Source organism: Symphodus melops, assembly GCF_947650265.1.
Source record: "Symphodus melops genome assembly, chromosome: 22".
Classification (NCBI taxonomy): Eukaryota; Metazoa; Chordata; class Actinopteri; order Labriformes; family Labridae; genus Symphodus; species Symphodus melops.
Window position 1 is genome coordinate 8603649 of NC_136712.1, and position 16368 is coordinate 8620016.

Genomic DNA, 16368 nt, shown 5'->3' on the forward strand with positions numbered 1-16368 from the left:
AAAACTGTTTCCTGTCAGTCCCTTTGCATGCAGCACGACTTCAGAGAAATAGAAATTTTTAGTGAGGCGACGTGTCAGAGGTTCTGATCAGTCATTGGCTCACATTTCCAGTTATCATATTGTGTCATGTTTGAACGGATAAGTTTTGAAAGATTAGAATTCAAAAGAAACTGGTTTCAACATCGTTTTCAGTGCTGACGAAGAAAGAGTAAACCATTATTGCGCTATGGGGTGAAGTCTGTCAATACTGTAGATACAGTTGATAGCTTTGTAAGAACATTTTCGGGGTCACCTGTCCTCGAGCTCTGAGGATCAAGCCACATTCTAAGATCCTCAGAGTGGTATTTGATTCCACTTTAACATTTGATCATCACACAAAAAAAGTAAAAAGAAAACAGCTTCATTTTGGCTATAAACCATCCCAAAACTAAAATCTATCCTCCATTTACATGACTTAGAACTAGTAATGCACCCATCAACTATTGTAACCACAATCAGCCAGTCACCTCTGTCATGACTGTAATTGATACAAAATGTTGTAGCCAGGCTTCTAATTGGCCAACGTAAGATAAATCATATCGGCTTCTATTCACTTATTTCCAACACGTTACAGGTTAATCATTTCTAAACTCTAAATAGCTTTACTTGCACTTACTTAACAGGCCTGCTCAAATTTTACACAACCTCCAGACTGCTATTCTCATCAGAAACTTAGAGGCAACTGAGCCTGAGCAATAAAGGCCCCTCGGTCCCTAAGTAAGGTCTCCCACCTCTGTTGTTTTGCTTTTGAGTCCTAATTACAGAAGGTTGTTTGTATTTTGTATCAAATTAAATATTATTACCTCCTTATTTTTTTTTTTACATGGAAGTGATTGCTTGATTTCCTGATTTGGGTTCATTTTGAAAAACAGAATGTTGAAAACCAAACAGCTGCATGTTTTGAAGATTTTATTGAAAACATCATTCAATCGTTTGTGGAATGAAAAGTTTAGCTGCATACAATGAATGCTGTAACTTGAACAAATAAGAAAACGCACATTAACTTTGACCAAGGCGTACGGAAGCCCTGAGAAGACATGCATCCCATTCCTTTTCATTCACTCTGTTTTCCTGCGATAACATAGATTTTGGTTGTTTTCCTGTGATAATAAGTTAATTTCAGGGTTCAAAAGGGGTTCCGAGCTCAAGAAATGCACGCGTTAGCATCGGAAAACCAGTCTTGTTATTGCCCAACGAGATAAATATGTTGAAATCTGAAGGAAACAGCCAAAATGTTCTCTCTATTGCAGGAAAACAGAAAAAAAGGAAATGCCTCATGCATGAGGCTGTATGTCCTGAGGAGTTCCACACATGCAGACAGTACAACACAAAAATGCAACACAACACAATAAAATAAAAAAACATTGAAATTATTTGTACTAATATTAAAACACTGCATTCAACAGAGAACTTTTTTTGTTGTATGTAACATCTTCACTGCTCTCTGCCAATGACATATAATGCTATGTTAGTTAAATAGTTAGTTATGTAAGTTAAATGTTAGTTTCTTCGGTCTCTAAGCGATTAAACTGGCCTTCTCTGTGTTCCTGCTCGGAGGTGAATCAGGTATAGGACCATGTCTTTGTAATGCAGGCATCACACACTCCTTATTAGGATCTGAAAAAAGAAACGATTAACACTATATTAAGGCTTTATGTCTATACAAATGCATGCCGTCACCAAAGACAAAGATAGTGATAATCTCACCTGTTTGCTTTTCAGGGACACCACCTGCATTTCTTTTCTGTTTCCTCTTCTGATACACTAAAAACAAAATACACAGGAATTAGATCAGGATAAAATATATATATATATATATATATATTTCCAAAGAATTTTGCATCACACAATTCATTAACACTACTTGCAATTTTTATAACGCACATAGAGGAAGTTTGTAAAAAAAGAAAAGTGTATATACGCCTATGCAAAAAAAGGAATTTATGCACCGAAGAAATAACTAGTCAAGACCACACTAAACCAGACTAAGACAAGACCACAGTGCTCCTAAAACAGAGACAAGACCTAAATATTTAGGGATCTCGACTGAGTCAAGACCATAAATATCATGAAAAATCATCATCTTGTGGGCAGGTCGCGTGTCACTCACTTAGACCGTAAACAGGGAATAAAAATCAAACTGTGAATAAATTCAATTTGTATTCACCTTTAGAAAGGGGTTTTCCTTCTAAATACAGTAATGACATGAAAAAAATACCTTTTAGTTGTGGTCTTGACTGGTCTTGATTTATAATCCGGGGTCCGCCTAGTCTGATACCGCAAGAAGACTGAGTAAAAATGCCTTTAAAGACTGTCAAAAAAAAGAGGTCTCGTACTGTTAGCTCTGCAAGGTTTACATAATCACCTCGCAAGTGTGTTGTTGTTTTGACATATTGATTGAACATGTGAAATGATTGCTTCATTAAAGGCTCAGTATTACACTAACAATGTGATTTAATGATGTGGGGGTTATTGGAACGGTTGACTTCCCGGTCAAACAGCCATCATCGTTGATTCAAATCTCGAGTGACTCAGACAAAAATATTCACACTATGTTCTTCGTGACGAAGAACATAGTGTGAATATTTTTGTCAAGTCACCTCACATGATGCAAATGCAGTGCTGCATGTTAAGTTCCTTAACGTAAACGGGTTGCTCATTTCCCCCTTCTCCTTCCTGACATTGTAGCCAATAATTCAGGAAGTAGTCCAAATAAAAAGCAACTTCACATTTAATAAAATGAAAGATCTGTCAGGGTCCAAACGTGTGATCATGCAAGCACACACAGCAATCAAATATTTTTCTAACATCTTAATGCAGATGTGGTCTTTCATAACGTTCAATCAGAGGCAAAGGAGACAGAAAATCAAACATACAGAGAAGCATCAACACAATTTATGACTCCTTAGCCTTAACAAAGAGTGTGTGAACCGGGCTGTAATGGATGGAAACTGGAACTGAGCCCATTCAATTTACAATACAGGTGTTTATTCAACTGTGTGTCAACAATGGAAACAACGCTGCAAGTCAGTGCATGACAGGGAGTTTCTACCTACCAGTTAAAAGTATGTGGAGAATCAGAGTGACAATTATGATACCAGAGAGACACACGCCCAAAGGCACAATAACCCAGGTCAAGTCCCCAGACGCTTGAGGGGAGATGACAGGTTTGGGGACCAACGTGATACCTGAGTCACAAAACAAAAACATGGAGTGTGACCAACCTTTGATGACAGTATGCAGGATAGGTACCATTTTCCGGTTTTTATGCACATTTTTAATTTGAGCAATAATGTCAAGATATCTAGATACTGTTTTTATGCCTGGCTGAGATGAAAGGTTTTGCCGGCCAACAAGCGAAAAAGTGACAAAAATCAAAACGAATGTGAAAGTGAAACATGACATACACACAGTTCATGTGAGTGAAGCTTCCTGTGCCGTCACGGAAATATCTCTGACTGCTGTCAGCGTAAAGGCACTAATTGCGATTCAATGGAGTCCCAAATTGCTTCATTTTATGTTCACAAGTTATTTTGTCTTTTGCCTTTGTAACGTCTTCCTGTAGTCACAGTGATGGAAAGAAGTAACTCTTCTGCGCCTTTAAAACATCTAATTTCACTTTAAAAAGTTCAACAGTCAAAATAGATTTGTATCTAGTTTTTTTTTTTTTATTTAGTTTCCAAGTTCCTTTTTCCATAGCTAAGTTAAAGTCATAAATTTACAGTGTTTTCAAATTCTACATCAAGGAATTTTAAGCATGCAATTAAAATGTAATTAATCACAATTAACCATAAAAATATAGCGATTCATCACAATTGAAAATCCTTATTGAAAGTCCTACTTGTCTGTGACACATCAGCTCCTATAAATAATTTCCTTTTTTTGTGTGCAGAATCATACTTTGAAAAAAAACAAACCTGAAAATCTGTAGCCTGAGTAGTAAAAAAAAAAAGCTATGTATATATCACACAAATATTGTTAGACATGGAAGACAATAAGCTGTGCATGGAGCGAAGAGTCGAAAGAAAGGGAAAAAACTTTTGTAAATACTGACAATCTGACTTCTCATGCTAATTATAAGGTTTTGAGGTGCTTGTACTTTATACTGGTTCTTTCGGTCTGTTTCAAACTTCCAAATGCATCACGTGTTGAAGTGGTACTCTCATAAAAGTGTGTCTGAAGGTTTTTAGAAACATTGCTTTGCAATGAGCGTGATGATACACCAAGTGCTCAGTTCTCATCGCATCAAAGATATCATCTTTCTTAGGAGCCTGTATGTTTATAAAGAATCCCAAGAAAGACTTCATCCAAATGCGTCATCCATCGTTACACATCAAGTTTAAATGCAGTGAAGGATGCTGAAGCAGAAAAATCCTTTTACTTTTGATGCCAAGAAACCACTTAGTGCAAACTTCAAAAGACACTCAAACATTACTCTTTTTAAAATGAGATGACAGTAAACATGTAGTTTGTTAATTCTATAAACATTTTAAAAAGAAAGTAAGGGGAACTTTTTTTCCATTGAGAAAATCAGTGAGGCGCCTCAGGTTGTGTAGACTAAGGGGAGTAAAACGGGATAAGCTTGGATTAGGCCTCACAGGATGGGACTAAATAGGAGAATAAAAATACTTACTGTAGTCCTCAAAACAGTGAGTGACTGTGGCAGCAAACGTTGTTTCCAACCTCTTGACCTATCAAAATACCAAAAAAGTGTATTTAAAGTCATGATCTGCCTCAATCTGAAAGATACTGCAGTTGATGACAAACATGACAAACATACCTGTAGACAAGTGTTGTGCAATTCTCCTGTCAGGTTCAAGCCAACCGCCTTTCGCTTTTCCTGTGTAAGACACAAAAGAAACAAAACGTCTTACAAATAACCATGTTGGTGTTTTGGAAGTGACGTGGTTTCTCTTTTGGATGTATTGTCTCTTTAATGTGCTTTCAGCCATGCCATTACTCAGAAGCAATTCAGTAGAGAGATGATTGATTGATAAAGGATAATAGCTTTCCGTCAAAGCGGAAACAAACACCTAACTGAGCTACTTCCTGCAACTGTACACCAAAACATTTTAATGGACTTTGAGTCATGGCATTACTTCAAGAGTTATAATTATCTTCAAAAGAATTGGTGTGACAAAGCATGGTTTGAGGCTACAATACAACTCATTGGAACAAAGTTGTTGCTTACTGGTAACAACCTGGAAATATAGAAAGATAATCTGGTACACAGAAGCTGAAATGACAAGCCTGTTTTGACAAACACAAATGCAGCTGAATGAAAAGAGTATTACTCATATGTATGCACAGGATTTATTGAAGACTTAATGTCTATTTTGAAAGACCGTGTTATACAGCACTGTCAAGAACCACCATAAACATACATGGGATCTGCATTGCCTCCATTACACCTTATTTTGCAGGGTGTGATACTTACCACATGCACAGTGTGTGTTCTGGTGACGTTGCACTCAGTAGAACCTTCGGATTTTACACACAGCCCAATGGAAAAGTTGGCAGTGATCTGTGACGACATCATCACGTCTTCCTGTCCCCGAAGCTTCGTCACGGTGAACTCCCATGCTGGAAATGATTGCAAGGCTACCAGTGAAATGACGGATACTAATGTCCCACAGAGGATAATGATGGTTATTGTCTATATAATATGATATGAATATGGCTCTTTAATAACTATCATCATGTCAATTAATTGTCAGACTACCATAACTGTGCTGTAATTAGATTATCATGTGCATGCTTATTTTATAAAAAAGTGTTACCTTGAAATCTTGAATCCACAAATGGGCACCTTGTCCAGGACTGAGAGACTGTAGTGAACTGAGAGAAATAAGACATTTTTTTTCTCTTTATGCAAGTGTTACAAAAAAACAATTACCATATATTCTTCAGCTCCAAGAAAGAGTGGCTAAAATATGACGTGTCAGCTATTTTTTTTTTTTTGACACTTTAAAAGGAGCAATATGTAAGTCTGTTTAACATTGGTACTGAAGTCAGAATTCAAAATATTGGAGCAAGCTGTCTGCACCCCTCCACCCTAAAGTCGATGGGCAAGTAGGTTGCCTTGACACGGAAGCTTCAGTGTTTAGCCAACTCTGCATTGTCTTGAAATCCTTTTGTGCTCTAACATCTTTCCAGTTTTTAAAAGCATCTCCAATATTTATCTCAGTTTTACCATGTTTCAGGTCATGGAGCTTATTTGATAAATACTTTTTAGGTCAGGTAGAATAAGTTGTATCTGAACCAGTTTGCTTCAGTTGCTGCAACACCTGTTGGATTGCCATGATAACTGGCAAACAGAGGGGCGTCCCTGCCTTATCTTCTCTGGTTCAGAAAAAGAAAAAAAAAGACGCCTCAGGACTGGAATTGAAAATTAGACATACTGGCTGCTGCATTGTCAGAGAAACCAACATTTCAACATAGCGTGCTTCCTTAATGTCTGATGATCATTTTATGATTTAATTCAACAGGTATTTGACATTTTGTACCTTCATGCCAACGGATATTTATTCCAGCAAGGATCTTAACCCCTGCTGTGAACCAGTTCAGATAATGATGTACAGTGTAGAACAGAGCATATTTAAATGTAACTTCTAAATAACTAACTATATAACTTACTTCTCCTTTGTGGAAATGTTACCAGAGAACTCTCACAAATTAGAAGGAAAATGAGAAGTAAAAAACAGCTTCCCTTTCATTGTCAGCGTTACCTTAGAACAAGCATACTGGCTAAATATCCTTTTATAGAAACAAACTGGCCTTGAGGAAAACAGAGGCAGGTCGTTGTTTGTATCCAAATAATAGCTACATTTTTTAACTATCCTAATAACTCTTTAATTGTCATATAATTACATTTCATTCCAAATAAACGTGTGTTTATGACTTATCCCTGGGAAGCAAACTAAACATTTACGTTTCCCTTGAATTAAAAAAAAAAATATGGCAAATGCAGAGCTGCTTTCAGCAACAATACTCCAGCAACCAGTTAAGTAACTAGCTTAACTTGCTATCTCACTCTATCTCTCTAACTGGTCAACTAAAAAGTGGTTTTATACACTTATTTCGAGGGGGTGAAGCACAGACTTTGATCCTTTAGACAGAACCAAACCTGTTTTCCCCCCTTTTTTGAGTGGTCTGGGAGCTCTTAAGCTAGCAAACTGATAACTGTAGATTAATTTCCATACAAACAAGTCTTGTAAATCTCCTGTAATGCACTTTTGGTTGAAAGTGAATTTCCCAACATGTGGATATATTCCTTAAAATCACAGCTGAGCTTTTTCAACTGACACAGAGTGGTACCATGTTAGGCTCGGAGCTGAATTTCCACAGGTTCAGTGGTGACATTTCGCCATACCTGTTCTTGCTTAGTCAAAAAATGAGGAGTTACGGTGTGTCTCTTTTTACTCAGAACTCGGATATCAGAGTAGGGAATGACATCACACCAAAGTTAACCGCATTTCAGTTATGAGTTAGTAAAAAGTTGAGAAGCAACATGAACACCTCCAAGAGTACCTTTCCTTTGAAAGCTAATACCAGGCGACAACAACACACTATGTGATAGTTTGGTTATATTTGAACAATAATGTTAAATCAGCAAGTGATTTCCATGAAAATGTACCAACAATATCTTGTGACTTGTGCCAGAGTTATTGTTTTTCTAAAAACCAAAGGGGTTGACCATTACCTTCATGCACAGTTGAGGATGTGGATCCACTTTAGTAAATGTAATCTGGAAAACAAAAGATGATATAGGTATTAGAAAAATAATGTTATCCATACACAGATTGGTGTGCAACTAATATAAGTGATGTTTGATGACATATCCCTTCGTCTCTTATAGTTTGCTTCAGACTGGATTCTTTTTTTCTTTCTGGGTCAGCCGGTGTAGCTTAAAGATGGGAGACTATCTCTGCGTCACTTGTTACAGGGAATTCCCTTCTTAAGTGACATCATCACAGGTTAATCCAGCAACTGTCTCTGATTAAATCCAATCAGATTTCAGTGTAAGGATTGCCAAGTGCGTCAGCTCGGTCTTCTTTTCTATTCTGCAACTATTCTGCTCTGTAGGCAGTTTTTTATGAGAAGCAATAGTTTAGATAAGCCTGAACACATGTGTTATTAATCTCGACATGATACTTTCTTCACAGGCTATTATCTGTATCACATTTCTGGACTGTCGAGATAAGAATGTGTGCTATCTTGTACGTTCTCGACAAATTTTCAAGAATTTAAAGTGATTAGTGACTTAAATGAGCGACAGAAACACATTTGCGATTTCAACATTTGAGACATTTACCTTTGCTCTGTTCACATTCTGTGAGGCGTGAGGCAGATCCACGCAGACACCATCCTCTTTTTTCTGACACAAAGCAACCGAAGCAGTGACTGGACAGGCGGGCTCCCATGATAGCGTCTCCTCCAGTGGGTCAAAGTTTATTCCAAAAAACAGCTCCTCGACACCTGCAGCAAGGAGCGGTCAAAAAACTTTTTAATGACGAGATCTCATTCTGGAAGTACTAAAGTCAATCAGCATTTTTTTTAATGACTCAAAGTGACTCACGGTCTTTGAAGGGGCAGACTTGAACTCTAGGGGCATCAGTCACTGCTGACCATCCCTGTGACAAATCAATTCATGAGTTACAGAAGTGCAATCCCTTTCATGAACGTGATACTGATAACACAAACATAAACGGACCTTAAAAATCACAATAGCTTTATTGACAGTGCTTTACCTCTATGCAGAGACAGGGCAAAGGCCGCGAGTATGGGAAGGTAATACTCTTCACAGGTTCCTCCTTCTTTATCTGGAAGTCAAACAAAACTTTATGATGCATGTGATCATCATGCGCATACTTGAATGTCTGTATAAGGATTTTTTTGTGATTTCAATTGTCCTAAATTGAGCAATCCTATTGGTCAATGGATAGCAGGCTTTGTGCTTGTTTCACGCTTTTGTGACTAAGCACTTATTGTTACACAATGGTCACACCTACCCATTCAAACCCTAAAGACAGAGGCTGCTATGTAAAGTGTCCATCTGTATTAACTTAACACATTCAGCAGCAGAGAAGCAATTTGGGGTTAAGTGTCTTGCCCAAGCAGACATCAACATGTGGCTGCAGGACCTGGGGACGGGGATTGAACCTCTGACCTTACAGTTGAGAGACGACAGACTCTCACTGAGCGACATTACAGTACGCAGACTGTGCTTTAATGAAATGGAGAATACTTGTTTTGTGGCATTTGCTTTGTGTTCCTGTCTTCTTGCACTCATCTGTTCCAACAAAATGCAAAACCATATAGGGCCTTCACCAGGCCTTCCAGAAATGTCCGTCATGCAGAATAAATGGGACTAACCTGTCTATAAGCCCCCGTGCCAACACAGGTGAAATCCTTAAGGCACAGACGAAGATGGTAGTTGTGGTCTTCCAGCATGTCTGACACGTTAACACTCAGCTCCTTTCTTTGCGGCTTTATGATGTATGAAAGCCTCCCAGCTGAAATAGACAGAGGATGATGTTCATGGGAAATTCTCAAAGATCCTTCTGAGCATTGGGACCCACTGAAGGTTTGCGGAAAAAAAATCTGGATAACTAAAAATAAATTCTGCAACAGATGTGGTTCATTCGCTGGCTTTTGCCGATTTCCACTTTGGTTACTGTCTCAATTATATCATTTGGACTGTTTTTGCCTCAGAGATGTGCTCAAAACACTTGTAGAGGTAAATTGTAACTGTTCATTTAATTAACAAACAAAAAGGTTCAACTATTAAGAATCTATAACAGTGTGTGCTAAACATATGCATGCAGTACCTAGTTTGGTGATGAAAACACATGAAACACAGTACTTACTGATGCATTCTGGGACATGTCTTTTCAAATCTTCATTCTTACACCCTGCAAATAAATATAAATTACAAAGTAATTAAGAGTAAATAGTAAAAGCTATGTGAAAAAGGATAACTGTTACATAATCCCTGTGTGAGTATCTTCGAGAGATGTTTTTTCTCTTTCATCTTAACTACAGTAAAGATCAAAGTTTTATTATTTTAATGATTTGACTCACACGGAAGTACTTGGAGCGTACACCCCTAATTATTGACTTTAATGATTGACTATGTTACATATTACAACTTCCTTTATCACCTGCTTGTCATGGTTCCTGTCATGAGCGTGTGTTTGCATCATTTTAAAACAAGGAGCACATGCTCTTACCTGGAGCTATGTAGTTGCCTGTCCAGCTAATGCCACAGTAGTTCTCCAGAGTTTTCACTGTTACTTTCACACGTTGGCTCGGCAAAATGTCATTGCAATCATTCTCAATTTCCACCTTGAGGGCAAATCAAAAAAAAGAAAAAAACTGTTACATGTCTGTTTAATAGTGGTGAAAGTTGGATAGCTTTGGATTAATATCTTTTTTAAGGCAGTGTTATAGGGCACAAACAAATGTAGCAAATGATTATGAGAGTTCAATTCAAGAAACAACAGTTTTTGGTATTTGTAAAGATAACAAAGCACCGCAGGGAAAAAAATATCCTGACAAAGTAACTTAATGTGTTAAAATGAACTTTTAGGGCTCAAAGAAAAGTCAGAGTATCTCATAAATCTGCAATTTATATACAACATCCCAGTGTCAACAGGGGGCTTTGAGTAGAAGATCAGTCAGCACTTTGCAGGTGCTTTGTATGGGTAGAAGAACTAGCTCACACTCAGCAAGGGGATTGATGATGGTCAGTCATGCAAGAAAAGAGCTGCAGTACGGGGACTTCAAGGTTTCTGGTGCTGGGATTGAGGTGAAGACAGGTAGGAAGTGGAATGGCAAGGTTGTGTTAAAAGGTCAAGTCCCGGCTCCCACACAGGATGCTTATGAGCTGGGTATCTTCTGGACGGGCTAGGTTAGGTAGCAACCCAACAACGAGCAAAATTAAGCCAGTGACAGTGCTAGAGATAGATGTCACTTTGTCTTGCAGGAGGTAAGGGCAGGTGTGGAGGAGGAGTGTGCCACCTAGAGGAGTGGGGAGGCGTCTGCAGGCAGCCTTGACCTGTTAGGAACAGGAACTTGACTGCAGAATCATGATCAGACCTGTGATGGGTTGAACCCCAGCATCTTAGGTTCCTTGTGCAGTCAGTGTATGACATGCTCCCCACTCCATCCAACCTCTTCTGCTAGTGCATATTCGAGTCCCCTGCTTGCCACTTCTGGGGCTGGGACTCTAAAGCAAGATCTCAGCTGCTTCCTGAATCCCTTGGAAGAGGGCCACTATTGTTGGTGTCACAATCAGGTTCTAAAGAAGATAGCTCAGACCATCAGCCTAGCCATCGCCCGGTCCTTTGCAATCCCCTTCAATAAGCCTTCAGAGAAGCCCATAACACAACCTGAGACTAGCAGCTGTTGGCCGGCCAGCAAAAACATCAAAACAGTTCCAGTTCCCTGGGAAGACTGAATGGCGGAGGCCACTGAGAGGAAGAAGGGGAAATATGCTCATCAGGTCAAAGGCTCCTGCAGACAAGCATGGAGGGCATGGCGCACACTGAAGTTGACTGTATAATGTCTGCTGGCAGGTCCCTCTGCAGAGCATATAGCATCTCCTGGGGATCACAGGAATCCAGAAGTGCCAGAGACAGCAGAGAGGGCCTTAAGGATGTCTGTGGTTGAGAAGTGAGTCTTGGAGGAACGCTGATCAGACACAGACCGAGGTCTGATTATCTCTTACGGGGGCCCGTGGCTGAGGGTGTCTGAGGTATCAAAAGTGGAAACACTAATCGACCCAAGATACATCATTGATGATGTGTCTGAGTGCATCATAAGATGTTTGTTGAAAACTATCTTGTCAGCAGTTTTTTAAGGGAAATGATGACACATTCTAAGCCATAGCGGGAGTGGTTGGTATCATACATCACTGTGACAACATAAACTTTAAAGGCGTAGGTAGCTTAGCATATGACTAATACAATAAAAAAAGAAGATGCATTAATTCCTGACGTTAATTGTAAAGTGATTAATTAATGCTGACAGCCTTAAAGTATACCAATAACATAAAAAGATGGAAACAGAATGTCAGATATTAGATTAGTAGATACACAATTACTAATCATGCCTAACTGCCTAATCATGTCTACAAACAGTACCTGAGTTCCAGACATTCGATGCCTTTTGAACTTGAGGATTTGGCAGTTGCTTATTATCCCTTCTGTGAAAACGCAGATGGACAATCCCAGCATGGACTCTATGGGAGATAAACATTACTCAAATCAGAGGACAGACGAAAGTCTGAAAAGCACAAGGTACACAGCAGTTATCAAACACACCAATAACGTTTTACCATCATATAAACAACAATTACAGAGCATGAGTAAGCATTCTATTGGATATCAAACAGGAAAAAAAATAAGCGAGTGGACAGATAGCTCAATGAGGATAAAATGGAATTCCCCTCTCTAGCTTCGACAGTAAATCTGATGTCTTCGTGCACATGTGCTCTGACCTTAACCTTGACAGGTCATGTCAAGTTCTATGAGCTGACTGGGAACATTAAAACGCAGAGTGATGCATTATTATGCAGAAGCTGAATCATGGAAAGTGTCTGGTTTCATAAATGACACTTCCTTCCTAAATATGTCGTTGGTGATAATCCTATTGAGTCATGAACACATTAGTCTAACCAAATTCAGCAGTTACAACTAAAACGTCCTCATTGAGCTGGGATACATACACTGTGGATGTCACAATCAGTTATAAAGAATTTACAACTAGACAAACCAGCATTCATGGTGAGACGACATAAAATTAATTCCTGTACAGTTTTTGGGTCACACAACAGTGGACATAAAAACAGACAATAGGCTGACATAACCAATGTTCTAGAGGGCAAATAGGAACTCTAGATTTGGTCAATTAAACGGAAAAACGTAAGCAGCCTTTTTTTTATTTTTTATTTTTTATAAAAATGACTGTAAATATTTTTCAAATCTAAAATCTTTCAAATAAACTTACCAGAAAGTTGTAAAGCAGTTTTCACTCTAAGGTGTAGCGAGCACTTCTGCCTCCCTTCACATTTCATGACTGTGGAGAGGCTGATGTTGTGGAACGAGTTGTTGTGACCATCAGGAGGGTTCTGACATGGAGGATGAAAGATGTCTAAACAGGACAGGTCCAGAATCAAAACACATGGAACATATCCTCTTTCAGGTAACACATATGAACAGCTTAAGAGAAGAAGGGACTATGTTTTTTGAGTCATATCAAGAATGGGTTTTTTTATATTACATTCCATAACATCATACTTTGACTGTTTTTCCAATGGAAAGAGGTTGTCTTATCAAACAAAAGATGTACTACTCAGATTCAAAAAGACGTAGGCCGACTTTATAATCAAGGCTTTTCCCCCCTATTTTATTTATTTGGCAGAATAAACCACTTTTGGATTCATATCCATTTTGCTCAGTTATTTTAGTATCAGCATGTAAACCAGTCAATGTCCCCAAAAAAGACAGAACTTTTTTCTTCCCTTAAACATTAACTTTCATAGCTATACCATAGGTTGTTGGTGTTAGCACATAAAGTGTAGGCTACCTGGTAGCTCTAAGCTGGCAAAATGTCAGCAAACAGTATTTTACAAAAACACATCTTAAAGCTATATTTTCCATTTTTATTCCATGTGAAGATAATTAAATCTGCATTTGAACATAAAAGCCAGTATTTCATTGTAAAAATCAAGATTTATTTAATATTTTTTGATTGAGACTAGCTGCTGCTAATGTTAGCTAATCTTGTTTCCAGTTCCTCGCCTTGTTTAAAGGTTAGGACTCCTTTAACGGACAAAGTTGTGTCTAACCATAACACATCTGTGCAAGTATAAACTGGATAATAAATTGACAGCAATAATACTACATGTATTTTAAAGCACTGTTTTTCAATGTGGTGTACTACAGCCTATGAAATCTAAATCAGGAAGGATCAAATTATATAGTAGCATCCCTTTGCCAAATACAACTTCCCCCCAACCTGTCAAAGATGCTTTTTGTAGCACTGGTGGGTCAACTTTATTTTCATTGCATGTCAGGAAGTAATGTTCGCAAAGGTTTCTCATAATGGATGGAGACTATTTATGTGTTTCAATGAAAGACATTTTTGTTTGTGATGCTTCTATTGTGGTTTTCTTTGTCAAAGCCTACAGTGAAAGTTTGAGTGTTGTCTTTGGCAACAAAACTGTCAAATACTGGTATGCAAACATTTCCCTTTGAAGCGACACACAATAGGAGGTATCAGTGCAGACATGATGTACAGCAGCAACCACACATCTGTACTTACAATCTGGCTTGGTCTTGCAGCGGAGGCCCTGCAAAGAGAGATGAAAAAAGATGCACTCACATATCAGGGTGTAACTCTTTTCTGTGATTCTTTTGGAGCAGCTCCATTAATAAAGTCATTCTTAAGAGAACAAAGGTTGAAGGGATTTCCCAGACAGCAGTGAGCTTTTTACATCCTCATTGCTCCAGCAGGACAATCCAGCCTATTAGTAATGTCTTGGTTTGTTGTTGTCCAGGAACAAGGTAAGTACAAGAATTAAATGTAGCCTCAAATTAGTCATGTTGTTCTGCTTTAATTGGACACTTCCAGGAATATGCTAATGTATTCAGATACAGATCAGGAACATATGCAATACTTTGTTAGCATGTACATCCTTGTTGATAAATCAGTCAGGAAATATATATGTGAACAGTGTTAAATGCAGTTGCTGCATTCAGTGAGGACTAACAGTGTAGTCTAGAACATGTCACTCATCATGAAAAGTTTTAGGGTTTTCCTAAGTGTGAAAAAACTGGCGGATATAACTTATCTGTCTTCAGGCTACTTTGTTCCCAGCCATCCATGATTTTATCAACAGAAAAAACATTTCGCAACAGTATATGATATCCTTCTTAATACCTCAGGTAATTAATTAGGATGCTTTGAAAGTCAACACTGCTCACATAACAGTTTCAACACTTCTATGGGAAACATTTCTGTATTCCTGGAGTGCTGTAAACAGATACTGGCATACAGGACAAGGAAGAAATTGGCCTTAGCCTTACAACTCACTAAACCGAGCAACTCATGCTTTGGACAGCCTTCTAGGAAATCCTTACTCTAGCTCAGGGTTTACCTCCAAAGCCCTGTCGCCTTAAACTGGGTAGGGATTAGTAGTATTAGCATCTGCAGCCGGAAGCAGTAGTAGTAGTAGTACTGGCAAAGGAATATGATAGACATGGATGTCATTTATTCTTTTGTTTAAAACAATCCAATAAGTGACAGTCATGCTGCTAGTAAAAACAAAAATAGCCAATGGTGTATTGTGATGTTAGCAGCTTCTATAGCAGGAAATAGCAAATGTTTATAGAAAGGACAGGACTATAAGGATGTTGCAATGTTTAGTATTTCTTATTTAGTCTCTTGAGGGTGCAGTTTTTACCTGTGAACATCTGGTACCACATCTGTCTATCCTCTCAAGTCCTGCAGCTCCACTTAGATCCAAACAACAGTAAGAAATCATCAAGGCCAGCCATGTGATGATTTTAGTTATCCAGCACTGGGCTTCTTTTAGTGGTCGAGTATTCATTTTCTTCTTTTGCGTTATATTTTCCTAAATGTTATGTCATTCAGTGTGATGTGTGCTGGGGAAGAGCCAAGCACACAGTGGAACACAAGCAGCTGCAAAGAGTGGATTTAAATATCTTGTAGAGGCGGGGCTTACAGATTATGAATATAGGTGTAACTGGTTGTATGAGAATCTGAAGCATGAGGGCTTGTTCCTCTAAAGCAATACTTTGTTAAATTGTTTTATGTATTTTATATATTTATAAATGTTTATATATTTATTTTTTACACACCACTTTTGACACTTTAAAAAGTTCTATTTGTATGCAACAGGCTGTACACACATATAGGAAGCATCATATAAGCAGTGTGAGACCAAATCAAAATTTCCTGGGTGACGGCAACATTTCACAACATCTCATACTACACAGTACTTCTCTTCACTATTTCCCAACAGTTCACCTTTTACATTTACTGTTAATACATTATTCCTATAAATAAATCAAGTTAAATTTGTCAGGGTTAAAGGGGGGATACAAGTGAGCTCAAACTTGTAATGTTCTTTATATTGTGTTCCCAACAGCCCCAGAGCAAGGAAGTTCCACTATATGTAAAATACAAGTTATCCAGCTTTTGGCTGATATCTTAACAAACTAATAATATTTAACCAGAGGCATCAGTTAGTCATGATTGGCTTGGCTGAGCTTGACATTTAACTCCCCAATGATGCCACGC

At 38.3% G+C, this 16368-nt stretch overlaps 1 protein-coding gene across 2 annotated transcripts; it reads right to left on the reverse strand.

Annotated features, from left to right (window-relative positions):
* Window positions 1-933: 933 nt before the first annotated feature.
* On the reverse strand, window positions 934-15675 carry il17rel (interleukin 17 receptor E-like). 2 transcript variants are annotated; one of them, XM_079335004.1, is made up of 18 exons: window positions 15509-15675; window positions 14368-14395; window positions 13051-13194; window positions 12186-12283; window positions 10272-10386; window positions 9909-9953; window positions 9415-9554; window positions 8790-8861; window positions 8618-8672; window positions 8354-8517; window positions 7742-7786; window positions 5820-5877; window positions 5477-5622; window positions 4820-4879; window positions 4673-4730; window positions 3096-3227; window positions 1747-1803; window positions 934-1656 (listed from the first exon to the last, which is right to left on the reverse strand). In XM_079335004.1, the coding sequence occupies exons 1-18, from the start codon at window positions 15653-15655 to the stop codon at window positions 1556-1558; spliced, it is 1665 nt and encodes a 554-aa protein (XP_079191130.1). In that variant the 5' UTR covers window positions 15656-15675; the 3' UTR covers window positions 934-1555. The 2 variants fall into 2 exon arrangements, with proteins under 2 accessions (XP_079191130.1, XP_079191131.1); XM_079335005.1 differs by lacking the exons at window positions 934-1656; window positions 1747-1803 and adding an exon at window positions 1931-2327.
* Window positions 15676-16368: the final 693 nt, after the last annotated feature.